Raw genomic sequence first — 12,013 nt, forward strand, 5'->3', positions numbered from 1 at the left:
AATAGGTATTATAATAATAATAATATTGTCCAAAATTGAGATTTGTATGCTTCACTTTCCTCCTCACCTCCGCATTGTTTTAATTGGGAAAATGGCTCGGCGGAGCTAATGATTTCTACTTCTAAACCTTCAAAATAAAGGATTTGTGCACAAAGAGGAGCAGATGGCCGGTCCGCTATCTGTGGTGGACGGAATCATTAGACGCGCCGGTTGCCAGGTTTGCAGAAACATCCCTCTTTTCACTTGGACACTTTCAGATTGGATTTCGAAATAACCGCCGAGGAAAGTATGAAAAAGAGCGAGACAACGTTAACTAGGTTTGTGACTTCATTCACGAAGAAAACCCCATTTATTTGCAAACGACTGACCTCGACATTCTCAACAGCAGAGGGGGTCGGGCAACAAATGTTTTACAAGCATATGCTTAGATTAACATTTACACAACGAATTCAACCGTGCATAATACTGCCTACATGGCTTAAAAAACAATACAAAGTAGTTGTGTTTGTAAATAATAGGAAACAAAGATCTACAACATTACGGATTTGTATTTGATTCTCACGATTAGGATGCACTTCAATATTTTCTGTCATTCCCCTTTGTCACACCTTTTCACATTTAAACGTTGCGATCCTAAGGGTGGTCGTACAGAATGGGGGATGTCACCAATCTGGCAACTCGAAGACGCAATCTGTGTCAATTGCCGGGCGACGGGGAGCGAATAAAGGCCGGAGTCTATTTCTGACACCGGCGTGTTCTGTTGCCGCACATTTGCGCTTGCTGACGACCTTGCTCCTGATATAATTCTATTGTTTTGCGTTTTAATTTGATTTCGTCCCGCCATTTTGCTGTGCGCGCTTTGACGCCGTTATGTCAGGTGTTGAAGGTTCCGAACAGACGGGATGACGCCTCTGTCTCCGGCACATCATCGATCCATAAGGTGCTCCGTAATGATCTAGCTTCCACTTTCACTGTTCTGTTCAACGAGAATTGAGGTTCTGTTGAGAGGAAAAGACACTGAAGTGGCTCTAAAGTCGTCATCATGAGTCGGCTTCAATGAATCCTCGGCGCAGTGTTAATTGGTTCGATGGAGTGCAGCCACAACAACAACCTTGTATCGCTCGTGTCTTCTCAGCCTGCCGTAGGTGGAGTGTGTGTGTGTGACGATAAAGATGGAGTTCAGGAGTGAGGAGATGTGTCTGGCCCAGTTGTTCCTGCAGTCCGGTTCCGAATACGACTGCATCAGTGAGCTCGGGGAACTGGGACTAGTGGAATTCAGAGACGTAAGTAGTGTAGCTGTTCGTGTCACCACATGAGACAAACATTTTATGCGAGCACGCCGACAGTCAAATACACGGTATTTCCAAACGTCTCAGTTCGCTGCGTACATGAGTTAGTCTACCGACATAACATCATTATCACAATTTTAATGGTCATTTATGGATACAGCAGTTTTATTTGTAATTCAGTTGAATAAATGAACGTATTGTGGCGTACATGTGGGAAAAAATAGGCGTTTAATAATGACAAATGTTTTTTTTTCCTCGAATGATGATCTAGTAACAGTTTTCGTAAGCCATTTATCTACTTCATTGTTAACTTCATTCATAAAAATATGTTCGGAGTACCTCCCTCTCCTGTTTCTTAAGTCTCCTTCTATATGGCGTAACTGCTGCAAACACTAGGCCACGTCAACTAGTGAGCAGCAGGTAAATCAACAGTATAATAAGAACAGTTTTGATGACCAGATATGATCAAGCAGTCTTTGCAAAAAATGTACAACTTTGAGGAGAATGTTTTGGAAACACGGTTTCCCTCAATCTTCAGTGTATGCTCTTCATTATCTTTGTCATATTTGTCCTAAGCAGCACGGTGACTTGTGGTTAGTGCTGCAAGATGGTCATAGGTTCAATTTCTACTGGAATCCTGCCGTGTTTTATTCTCACAAATCTGTCTATATAGTGACCTGTTCACGGTGCGTCTTGCCCTAACTAGCTGGGATACGCTCCTATATATCTTCATTTATTACTGTGATTTTAGATTCATTGAGTTTATTTAACGCGTTATTAAACATAAATACAAATGTATACATATCCTTCAATATCTTTAAAGTCCCTACCTTTTACACACCCTTCCCTTTTGATTTCCATTTTTGGGAGTGGCAGCTTGCATCATCCATCCTCCTGACATCAACAACATTAAAGTGATTGACCGTCGTAACATTGTTATATGTAAACATCTGACATTGGCCCCAGGCGGCTGCACACTACAGCATACACTACAGCACAGATATTGACTAAATCCAGTGTGACCTACAATGTTGCTCTGGTTTCAGCTCAACCCAAGTGTCAGCACCTTCCAGAGGCGCTTTGTCAGCGAAATCAAGAGATGTGAGGAAATGGAGAGGATTCTGGGTAAGCGGAGCACCTGGGATGGCTCATGGAAATGTGGAGAATGCTCATCTCCATCTTAGATTAAAAAATAACCAAATAAACACAATAAGAAGGAACACTATCCACAGTATATAGTGAACTGAACTTGACAGCAGTAGTTAACCTCAGTTACAGTGGAGTAAGAGTTAGTATGAAAATTTCTTTGATACAAGAGCCGTTTTCTCTTTCCTTCATGTTTGTGGACAGGTTACCTTCTCAGGGAGATCCAGAAGGCCCACATAGCCGTTCCAGAGGACGACGAGAGTCCACTCGCACCCCCACCCAGACAAGTTCTGGAGATCATGGTGAGTGAGACGTTTGACTAAATTTCCATAACGTGAAAGTCACTAGAGGCGTGAGATTCCCACCATGTTTAGTCACTGACTTACTCAGACAGTCAATCATACACAAAACATGCTTCAGCACCCACTCTCCTGCCAGCTAGCATGTGGACAGGTGATCAGTCCACGGACAACTCATATACACTCCGACTGAAGCCTGCAAGTCACAGAGGAGCACACCTTCATGTTTATGAGGAGTGCTCGGTTTGTTTTGTGCTAAATCCCAACAGAGATTTGGTTTTCTGAGACATTATTGAATACAAGGGTCAATAAGATTCACAGGAAATTGGTGATGGATCAACTTTGCTTTCCCGGTGATATTTACATGATCATTTTTATCATTTTTTAACGTTTATACAAAGTATTCATGCACAGCATAGTAATATATTGTGTTTTCTCTATGAATTGTGACTTTCTTTGTGACAAAATTATTTCTTCTTTTGAATCAGTCTCTGGTTTTAATGATAAATCATGACATTTAAGTGGTCAGTATTGGATTTCTGTTAAGTCTTTTGTTAGTGATTAAAATCTTAGCCAAATATGAATCATCCTATTTTACATTTTAATCTTTCCTCATGCAGGTTTTTCTTATTCATTTATTTAATTTAGCAGAAATAGAGAAATATTTCATGCATTCATTCTATTTATTATTCTTTTATTTGTTGTGCTGCATTGCTATTATTGTGTAGTTGCCTGTAAATCACATCATTTCAATAATGTTATAATTTCTCTTAACAGCCTTGCTTATCACTATGTTAAAATGTTGAAACATACAGCTGAAAAAAATAGCATATAGACTAGGCAATGGAGTTTTATCTTCCTTGTTGCCTTAGGGCAAAATACAGCAGCCCAGCTAGTAGCTCAGATGACAACCAGTAGCCTCTCACACCAGCTCACAACTCAGTATTGCTCACGTTCACGTGTGCTGTTGCTGTACTGATGACACTGTGACGTGCAGGAGCAGCTCCAGAGGCTGGAGATGGAGCTCAGCGAGGTGGCGAGAAACAAAGAGAAGCTGCAGAGAAACCTGCTGGAGCTCACCGAGTACACACACATGCTGAAGATCACACGCACCTTCATCCACAGCAGATCCAGGGTCAGTATATATTGTCTTTTGTTCTGGAAGCCACTTTACTTGGGAAAAGACAGAAGAAACAAAACAAACCAGCAACTACCCTTTGCTAAATTTCATGACCCACAGCACCAATTATTAAAGCTCAGTTGACAACACTGAGGTTGTGTGGTGTTAGTTTCTGACTGACACGTATCTCCTCAAACACGCGTCATCACCTCCTCTATTATGGCAAGAGCATTGAGACAAGCCTGTAGCCCGAGGTGATCGCCATCACTAAATTCTCTGTTTCATTTCTTAGTATTTGATGTCAAGGCACAATGTAGATGTTGTAATGAATCATCTCCAACCCTCATATAAACAAGTCAGGTGAGGAAAGTGACATGTCCTCTCTCCTAACTAGCATGAGGCTCTTGGTCCCCAGTATGAAGAGTTCCCCACCATGGAGACGGAGTCTGTGACGGGAAGTACTGGGATGCAGAGGCTCGGAGCCAAACTGGGGTGAGCAGCAGCTCATTGAGCTTTTGCACCATCCAACCCATTCACATTTACAATCTACGCGGCCTGTTCTTCTAACCTGCAGGTTTGTGTCCGGACTGATCCAGCGTGTGAAGGTGGAGGCTTTCGAACGCATGCTGTGGAGAGTCTGTAAGGGTTACACCATCCTGAGCTACGCAGAGGTGGATGAGAAGCTCGCCGACCTGGACACGGTGAGCATGCTTTGATGTCGTCTTGTTTGGTCTGTCCCTTAGTTTTTCAACCGGGGTGAGAGAATGTCAGGTGTGCCTTGGCAAAATGATCCAATTTCCCCTCATGTGTCCGGAGATAGAGGTGGGCAATATGATGACATGAAATCATGACAATTAGAAGGTGTTGAGGAGCAACCAAGGTGAGGAGATCACATGGATTCACTGACATTCTTTCTCTACACTCTACTGTAGAGCTACAGTGTGTTGATGCGCTGATCTGTCCGTCAGTCAAAGCAGCAGTCAAAAGGTGAGGAGAGAAAGAAGAATTGTTTTTATGAAGCAAGTTCAGGCAAAGAATGCTAAGGATTTGTCTGGAAACTCAAAACTACAATAAAATCATGCAAACACAAAATGATAAAATCGAAACAGTTATTTAAAGTCAGTAAATATATAGATAAATCATGATATATTTTGCCATATTGCCCGCCCCTTTGTGGACACATTTGAAACAAATACATTTTCTGCTATTTGTTTCTGCAAATAGCCTGGCAAAATAACAACCGAGTGTCAGTAGCTACAGTTTTCCACAAATGAAGAGGGATTTTCTGTAGGACTTTAAGCACAAGTGTGCTTTGGCCGAGGTTCCTTTGGTGGTGTGACCCCGGATTTTTTCACTGACCCAAGGGTGGCTTGAAAAAGGTGAAAAAACACTGTCTTAGCCAAATGAAACGAAATCAAATAAACAGATTTCTAGCAGTTGTTTACAATATATATTCTATAACAAGTCATGAAAACTCAGAAGACAAGTCTGGGGTCCAAACTCAAATTGGACAACACTAATACCGTTGTTGAGTATAAAATACATCTAATTATGGATTGAAATACATATTGAATGAATAAGTTATTGAATAATATTGAATGAATAAGTGCTTCACTGTGTTCTGATTATGGTGACTCATTTATTTCAGGGTGAGATCAGCAAAAGCGTGGTGTTCCTTATCTCCTTCTGGGGAGACCAGATCGGACAGAAGGTTCAGAAGATATGTGACTGGTAAGATTCTCACACTCAAACGCGAGTCATGCAAACATGTTCATTTGAGCATGTTTCCGTCTCCGCTCAGCTACCACTGCCATCTTTACCCCCACCCTGAGAACGACGAGGAGAGGGCTGACGTGATGGACAGCTTGAGGACACGCATCCAGGACCTGAACAATGTGGGCCTGTCCAGAATCTGATGACAAAGGAGCGGCGCCAACACGCTCTTGGTTTGTTGGCTGCAGGTGCTGCATCGGACTGAGGATTACCTGAGACAGGTCCTGCAGAAGGCGGCGGAGTCGGCGTACAGCTGGGTGGTGCAGGTGAAGAAGATGAAGGCCATCTACCACATCCTCAACCTCTGCAGCTTCGACGTCACCAACAAGTGCTTGATTGCGGAAGTCTGGTGTCCAGTCAGTGACCTCGCCAACCTGCGGGGGGCGCTAGAGGAAGGATCGGTGAGCAGAAACAGAAAGGCCATTGAGCATTAGCCTTAAACTGAGAACTGTCACTATGAATTGGGCCGTCAGATTCTTGAGCGTGTTTTGCGGAAACTTTTCTCTGTGTGGTTTCAATATTAAACCAAAAACAAAGTCAAAGATATCGTCGTCTTTAGATTTGATTAGATGTCCTTCAAATCATAAAAGATTTCTTCATACATCACTTGCTTTGGACGATTAGTAGTATACTTGTTATCATAAAAAAAATCTCGTTGAAACGCAAATCAAAAATAGAAACTTGAAGTGCGACAAAATGTGCCAGTTATATATAGAAGTTGAAGAATGATACAGAGGTTTTTTTTTTTTTGGACAAGGGTTAATTTTAGCTCCAAGAAAAGATTTTAACTCTTTGAAGAACTTGGCCATTAAATAATATCAACTGTACTTTGTTTGTAGTATAATAACATTTCATTAAATTAATGTGATTTTTGAGATACATTTTAAATAATGACATGTGTTCTTCACAGAGTGGTTTAAAAGACTACTACTACTACTAATACTCATATGTATTATTATTATTATTATTATTATTGTAATGTGTGATTCTCAACTGGTCTGGCTTTGGGACCACCATCACCCCTAAATGTCAAGCCATGACCCAAACTGATGTTAAATAAACTACTCAGTTACTTAAGTGTGAATGAAAAAAATGCTGTTTGAGCCTGTCATGTAATTTAGTATAAGAGGTTAAAAGGATTGATGAAATAAAAAATTCAGCCTCAGTCAGAACTGTGTGATGAAAAACAGATAAAATTAAGGCATCAATGATCAAGAGGAAACTGTTTTGACTCCATACTTTGCCTTTTTACGTAGTTAACAGCATCTACATCATAAGATATTTGTCCCACACTGGGGATGTTGTGGAGTTAACTATTATTCCTTCTGTACTTAATATTTTCACCATTACGTTGAGTGGAGAAACTTCTGTTTAAAGTGACCCTCACTTCCTTCCTTAGAGAAAAGGTGACGCCACGGTGCCGTCGTTTGTCAACCGCATCCCAAGTGCAGACACTCCACCGACGCTCTTAAGAACCAACAAGTTCACATGTGGATTTCAGAGTATTGTAGAGGCGTACGGTGTTGGAGACTATCGTGAAGTCAGCCCAGGTGAGGAAACCCATCACAGTCATGGTCCCTTCAGCAACAGTAACGGACATATTTTTCTCCTGTACAGCACCGTACACCATCATTACGTTCCCCTTCCTGTTTGCCGTGATGTTCGGCGACTTTGGTCACGGGATCATCATGAGCTTGTTTGCTCTGTGGATGGTGTTGACAGAGAAAAAGCAGAAGAGAAAACGCTCCAGTAATGAAGTGAGAATTCGATTAGCTCCTGTTAGTGGCGGTGTTTTATGGGCTCAGCTGACGGATTCTGTCTGTGTGTGTAGATCTGGGTGATGTTCTTCAGTGGTCGCTACATCATCCTGATGATGGGCCTGTTCTCTGTTTACACCGGACTCATCTATAATGAATGTTTCTCCAAGTCTCTGAATATATTTGGTTCCAGCTGGAGCATCAAGGCCATGTTCGCCAGTCAGCAGTGGACGTATGTTTTGGCACTCCACACCTCTTGTCGGACTTGAGCCATCCTTGCTGATTGTCATTTCATTGCATTTCAGAAACAAAACACTTCAGAGCAACATTTTCCTCACCTTAGACCCAAACGTCAGTGGCGTTTTTACCGGACCGTATCCATTTGGCATCGATCCAGTGAGTTCTCCGCCGACATGATGGTGAGGTCATCGTGGTTGTCTTCCTCACCAGACTCTCCTTTGGCCTACAGATTTGGAACATGGCAGAGAACCGGCTGTCCTTCCTGAACTCATACAAGATGAAGATGTCAGTCATCATCGGTGTCATCCACATGAGCTTCGGGGTGGTGCTTAGCGTCTTCAATCACTTGTGAGTGGCCGACATTTTTTTTGTACATTTACAGGGATCAGATTGAAATAATATGAAAAAAAAAGCTTCAGCTTACCACAGGCTGGAGGTAAAGAGTCATGTGACCATACCCATTAGTCTTCTGCTTCTCTCCCTTGTACACGAGAGAAAAAAAACCTCAGACTTTCAGACACTGGAGGAAACCGCATACACTCAGCTCCTACAAACATAACATTTACATTAGTTCCCTGAAAATGTATCTGCCTTGACTTCAAAGTAGAGACTTAGACTTGGACTTGGACTTGGACTTGGACTTGGACTTTATTGATCCCTTTTTGATTACTCCCTCCAGGAAATTTTCATTTCCGTCAGCAATAGAGGCAAGAAAGGGCATGCAGTATATACCCAGCAGGATCCACACTTAGACACGTTTGTTACAAACAATGACTCCTCATGGCACTTGTGTTTTTAATGTCCCTATAAAGTGTCTTCATTCATTTCATTTTGGTCCTTTTGGTTTAGTCAGGAAGTCATTGCCAGGTTTGGTTTACGTAATATTGATTTTGCAAAGTGACTTAAAGACAAGCTACTTGTCTGAAATTGTACTCTGTGTATTCTCCTTCATCTGTGATGCTCACACCTGACGGCAGGCTCTTCTCGCACGCTCTTATCCTTCAGGCATTTCCGGCAGAAGTTTAACGTCTACCTGATGTTTCTACCCGAGTTGCTCTTCCTGCTCTGTCTCTTCGGATACCTGATCTTCATGATCATTTACAAGTGGCTAGCCTTCTCAGCACGGGACTCGAACCAGGCCCCGAGCATCCTCATCCACTTCATCAACATGTTTGTGATGCAGGGGAAGGACATCACCCCGCTCTACCCCGGACAGGTCAGTGTGGTGTGTGCTTTTGCATTCAATTCTGGAATCAGTGTTTCCTTTTTTGCAGATGGGACTTCAAGTTTTCCTGGTTTTGATCGCCATGTTGTCAGTTCCTGTGCTGCTGTTGGGGAAACCGCTTTTCTTCTATTGGCTTTATCGTGGAGGCAAAGGTCTTAGAAGGCGCAGGGTGAGAATGAATCATCAATACGGTTTACTCACTAGCCTGTTGTGCTTTTGCTAAACCACTTGCGTGTGTAATCCCTCAGGGGTATGAGAGGGTGAGGCGAGCAAGTGAGGAAGACAGTTCTGCAGTTCCCTCGTATGAAGAAGATGAAGAAGACGGAGTGGAGGAAATGAATGGCAGAGAAATCCTCCCTAAACAGGTGAATGTTTATTGTTACCAAGAAGAAGAAGAATTTAAAAAACTTGAATATCATGTCGATCGTGTGATTACATGGATGAGTTTTGAAGGCTAAAAAACGCTGCGTGTCAGCGTCATTTGGGCTCTTTCAACGGTAAATGAATGTGATGTTTGTGGTCCATGACCACCTTTCAAAGAAAAAGTCAGAATGGAATGGGATTAATTTCAGTGGTTAAAGCAAGCAGCGATTTTTTTCTATATTGTCGCTGAGATGCCATATTTGTCCACTAGAGGACGCCATTTTCTCGTATACAAAAAAAAATGAAATAAAGGTTGAGAATTATGCGGTTATGTCATCCGATTTGGGTCAATAATAATTAAACAAAACTTTTTATATTGCAAACGAAAAATTTGATCTTGGAAAAAATGGAACTCAAACAAAAAATATGCATGTATATATATTTTTTAAGTAAGGTATTACTTTTAATGAAAATCTCCTTTTGTGCTGATCATTTTTTGTTTACAGTTCTCAATTTCCTTCTCGCTGCTCAGACTTTTCCTCTCTATGTCAGCTTTCTCATTTGCACTGGCTGAGTTTTGAACCAAACGTCTCGCGTGGGTGGGCCTGCTGAGAAATGCGTCCTCATTGGCTAACTAGATTTTGGGTGACAGCTCAGTGCCCTTGTCCCACTGAGAATGAATCCTCCATTGTATTCCAAGCGTAAGTATCAGATACATTATATATGGTGTTACTAGCATGTAGTTACTGAAACATTTAACTCACCATCTATAATGTATTTGATACTTACTGTACACTTTTCATTGAAAGTAATGAGTTCTCTCTCTCTCTCTCTATATATATATATATATATATATATATATATATATATATACTTTTTTTTTGAGTTTCAAATTTTTTTTCAAAATAAAATTTTTCATTTGCAGTGTAAAATGTTTTGTTGATTTACATGAAAATTTTTCATGATTTACATGAAATATGCCAGAATATTGACATAAGTACGACCTTGGACTTCACAATTTAAATTAACTGTAAAACTTATGTGTGTGTGTGTGTGTGTGTGTTTCAGTTTGATTTTGCAGATGTGTTCTTGCACCAGGCCATCCACACCATCGAGTACTGCCTGGGCTGCATCTCCAACACGGCGTCCTACCTGCGACTCTGGGCCCTCAGTTTGGCTCATGCACGTATGTCATCACCACCACAAGAGCATAGATGACTGATTTGAAGAAAAGCATCTCATTTTTTTTTAATGATCGAAAGCGACTTCACATTTTGTGTGCAATCTAAAAGCCATAACTGTTTTAATGAACTTTTCTCTCACTCCTGAAACCAGAATTGTCAGAAGTGTTGTGGGCCATGGTCATGCGAGTGGGATTTAAGATCACCACCAAAGTCGGGGTTGCTCTTCTGGTCCCTGTCTTTGGCCTGTTTGCCACGCTCACTGTGTCTATTCTTCTGGTCATGGAAGGATTGTCTGCTTTCCTCCACGCTCTCCGCCTCCACTGGTGAGTCACTGTGGTCAAAGCTGTAGTTAGATGTACAGAGTCTTTAGCTTTTCATTTACTCTTATCTTTTTAAGGTTTATCTTATGTTATTGGTAAGTTATAGTTATTTTAATACAAGCAATTTTAACACAAACAAAGAGAGGATTATATGATACATTAAACCTTTTTTTCTCTGTTGAATGACTTTTCATATTATATCCTCAATGCCCTTAAAAAACTGCATTTCTCTCTGTAACTGCAGCTTCATTTCAACACACTTTCATCCTCAAATGTTTGGTTTCAGGGTGGAATTTCAGAACAAGTTCTACCACGGGACTGGGGTCAAGTTTGTGCCCTTTGACTTTGCACTTCTGCCCTCTGTTTTTGAGCAAGACGGCTTACTTTAAGAGCAGAGGGATGCTGGCTGGAAGGTGGAAAATCACTGTGATACTGACAACTGAAGAAAGAAAATCCCTCTTGTAGCAACATTTTTCAATGTTTTACACCTGTGCTGACTGCCTTACTACACTTACCCAGCAAACCTCCCAGTATACTGAGGTTGAAATTCTTCATTTTATTTGCATTTTGGAGCCAATATATTATTTGAATTTAATCAACATTGGACACCAAATGCACTGTACTGTTTTGTGTTATTTACAAGGTATTCCTAAAGAACATTTACAGTACAGTGCACTGTAAGAATATGTTCAAATGATATTTAACCCCCACAAGCATTCTGATGTAGTGCCATAGAGATTTGCTTCTGATTACTATGTGGGGAGATGCCATTGGTGGTGCTGTTCAAATTCGTCTTTGGATTCCGTCTGTACCTCGCTCTGTCCAGGAAAAGCCGTCCTCATTTAAATCCTTACAGATTCATCCAACGCTACATGAGAAAGCACTTTGCGAAACATGATTGTACAAACGTTTTTCCACTAAGGGTCTTGATAATGCCAAATGAAAATAATCTTCAACTGTTTAGCTGTTTGCCTATTTATTCGTTATTGCATTTAAGGAATTGTACTCCTGACTTAATGATATCAAGCGCCCGGTAGTTTGTTTTTTCTCTCTGCTTTGTTGATGTGCTTATCATGTTTATATGACTGTTGAATATTTTACCATTTTAATGTGTTGATTAAAAGGTTGAAGCATTGACCCAGTGTGAGTTTTCATCATGGAAACTTTACGAATCAAGTTGAATTAAAAACAGGTGTCACTGAGTTTATAAAAAGAAATATATTGATGTATTTGATATACACAAGGAGTGTTCATTATTTAAAGTGGGATGCGAACACAGGAAAACTGAAATTCTTTC

At 41.0% G+C, this 12,013-nt stretch overlaps 1 protein-coding gene across 2 annotated transcripts; it reads left to right on the forward strand.

Moving 5' to 3' along the window:
• Positions 1–713: 713 nt before the first annotated feature.
• Positions 714–11,853, forward strand: atp6v0a2a (ATPase H+ transporting V0 subunit a2a). Of its 2 annotated transcripts, none has more exons than XM_053884824.1 (21): positions 714–940; positions 1,136–1,283; positions 2,336–2,414; positions 2,640–2,737; positions 3,732–3,869; positions 4,249–4,346; positions 4,429–4,555; positions 5,503–5,585; positions 5,656–5,749; positions 5,816–6,028; positions 7,027–7,177; positions 7,245–7,384; positions 7,459–7,616; positions 7,690–7,780; positions 7,854–7,972; positions 8,630–8,840; positions 8,899–9,018; positions 9,098–9,214; positions 10,281–10,398; positions 10,548–10,719; positions 11,003–11,853. In XM_053884824.1, the coding sequence occupies exons 2-21, from the start codon at positions 1,173–1,175 to the stop codon at positions 11,103–11,105; spliced, it is 2,541 nt and encodes an 846-aa protein (XP_053740799.1). In that variant the 5' UTR covers positions 714–940; positions 1,136–1,172; the 3' UTR covers positions 11,106–11,853. The 2 variants fall into 2 exon arrangements, with proteins under 2 accessions (XP_053740799.1, XP_053740809.1); XM_053884834.1 differs by having other exon boundaries at positions 4,270–4,346.
• Positions 11,854–12,013: the final 160 nt, after the last annotated feature.

Source organism: Synchiropus splendidus, chromosome 1 (genome assembly GCF_027744825.2).
Source record: "Synchiropus splendidus isolate RoL2022-P1 chromosome 1, RoL_Sspl_1.0, whole genome shotgun sequence".
In the NCBI taxonomy this organism is placed as follows: Eukaryota; Metazoa; Chordata; class Actinopteri; order Syngnathiformes; family Callionymidae; genus Synchiropus; species Synchiropus splendidus.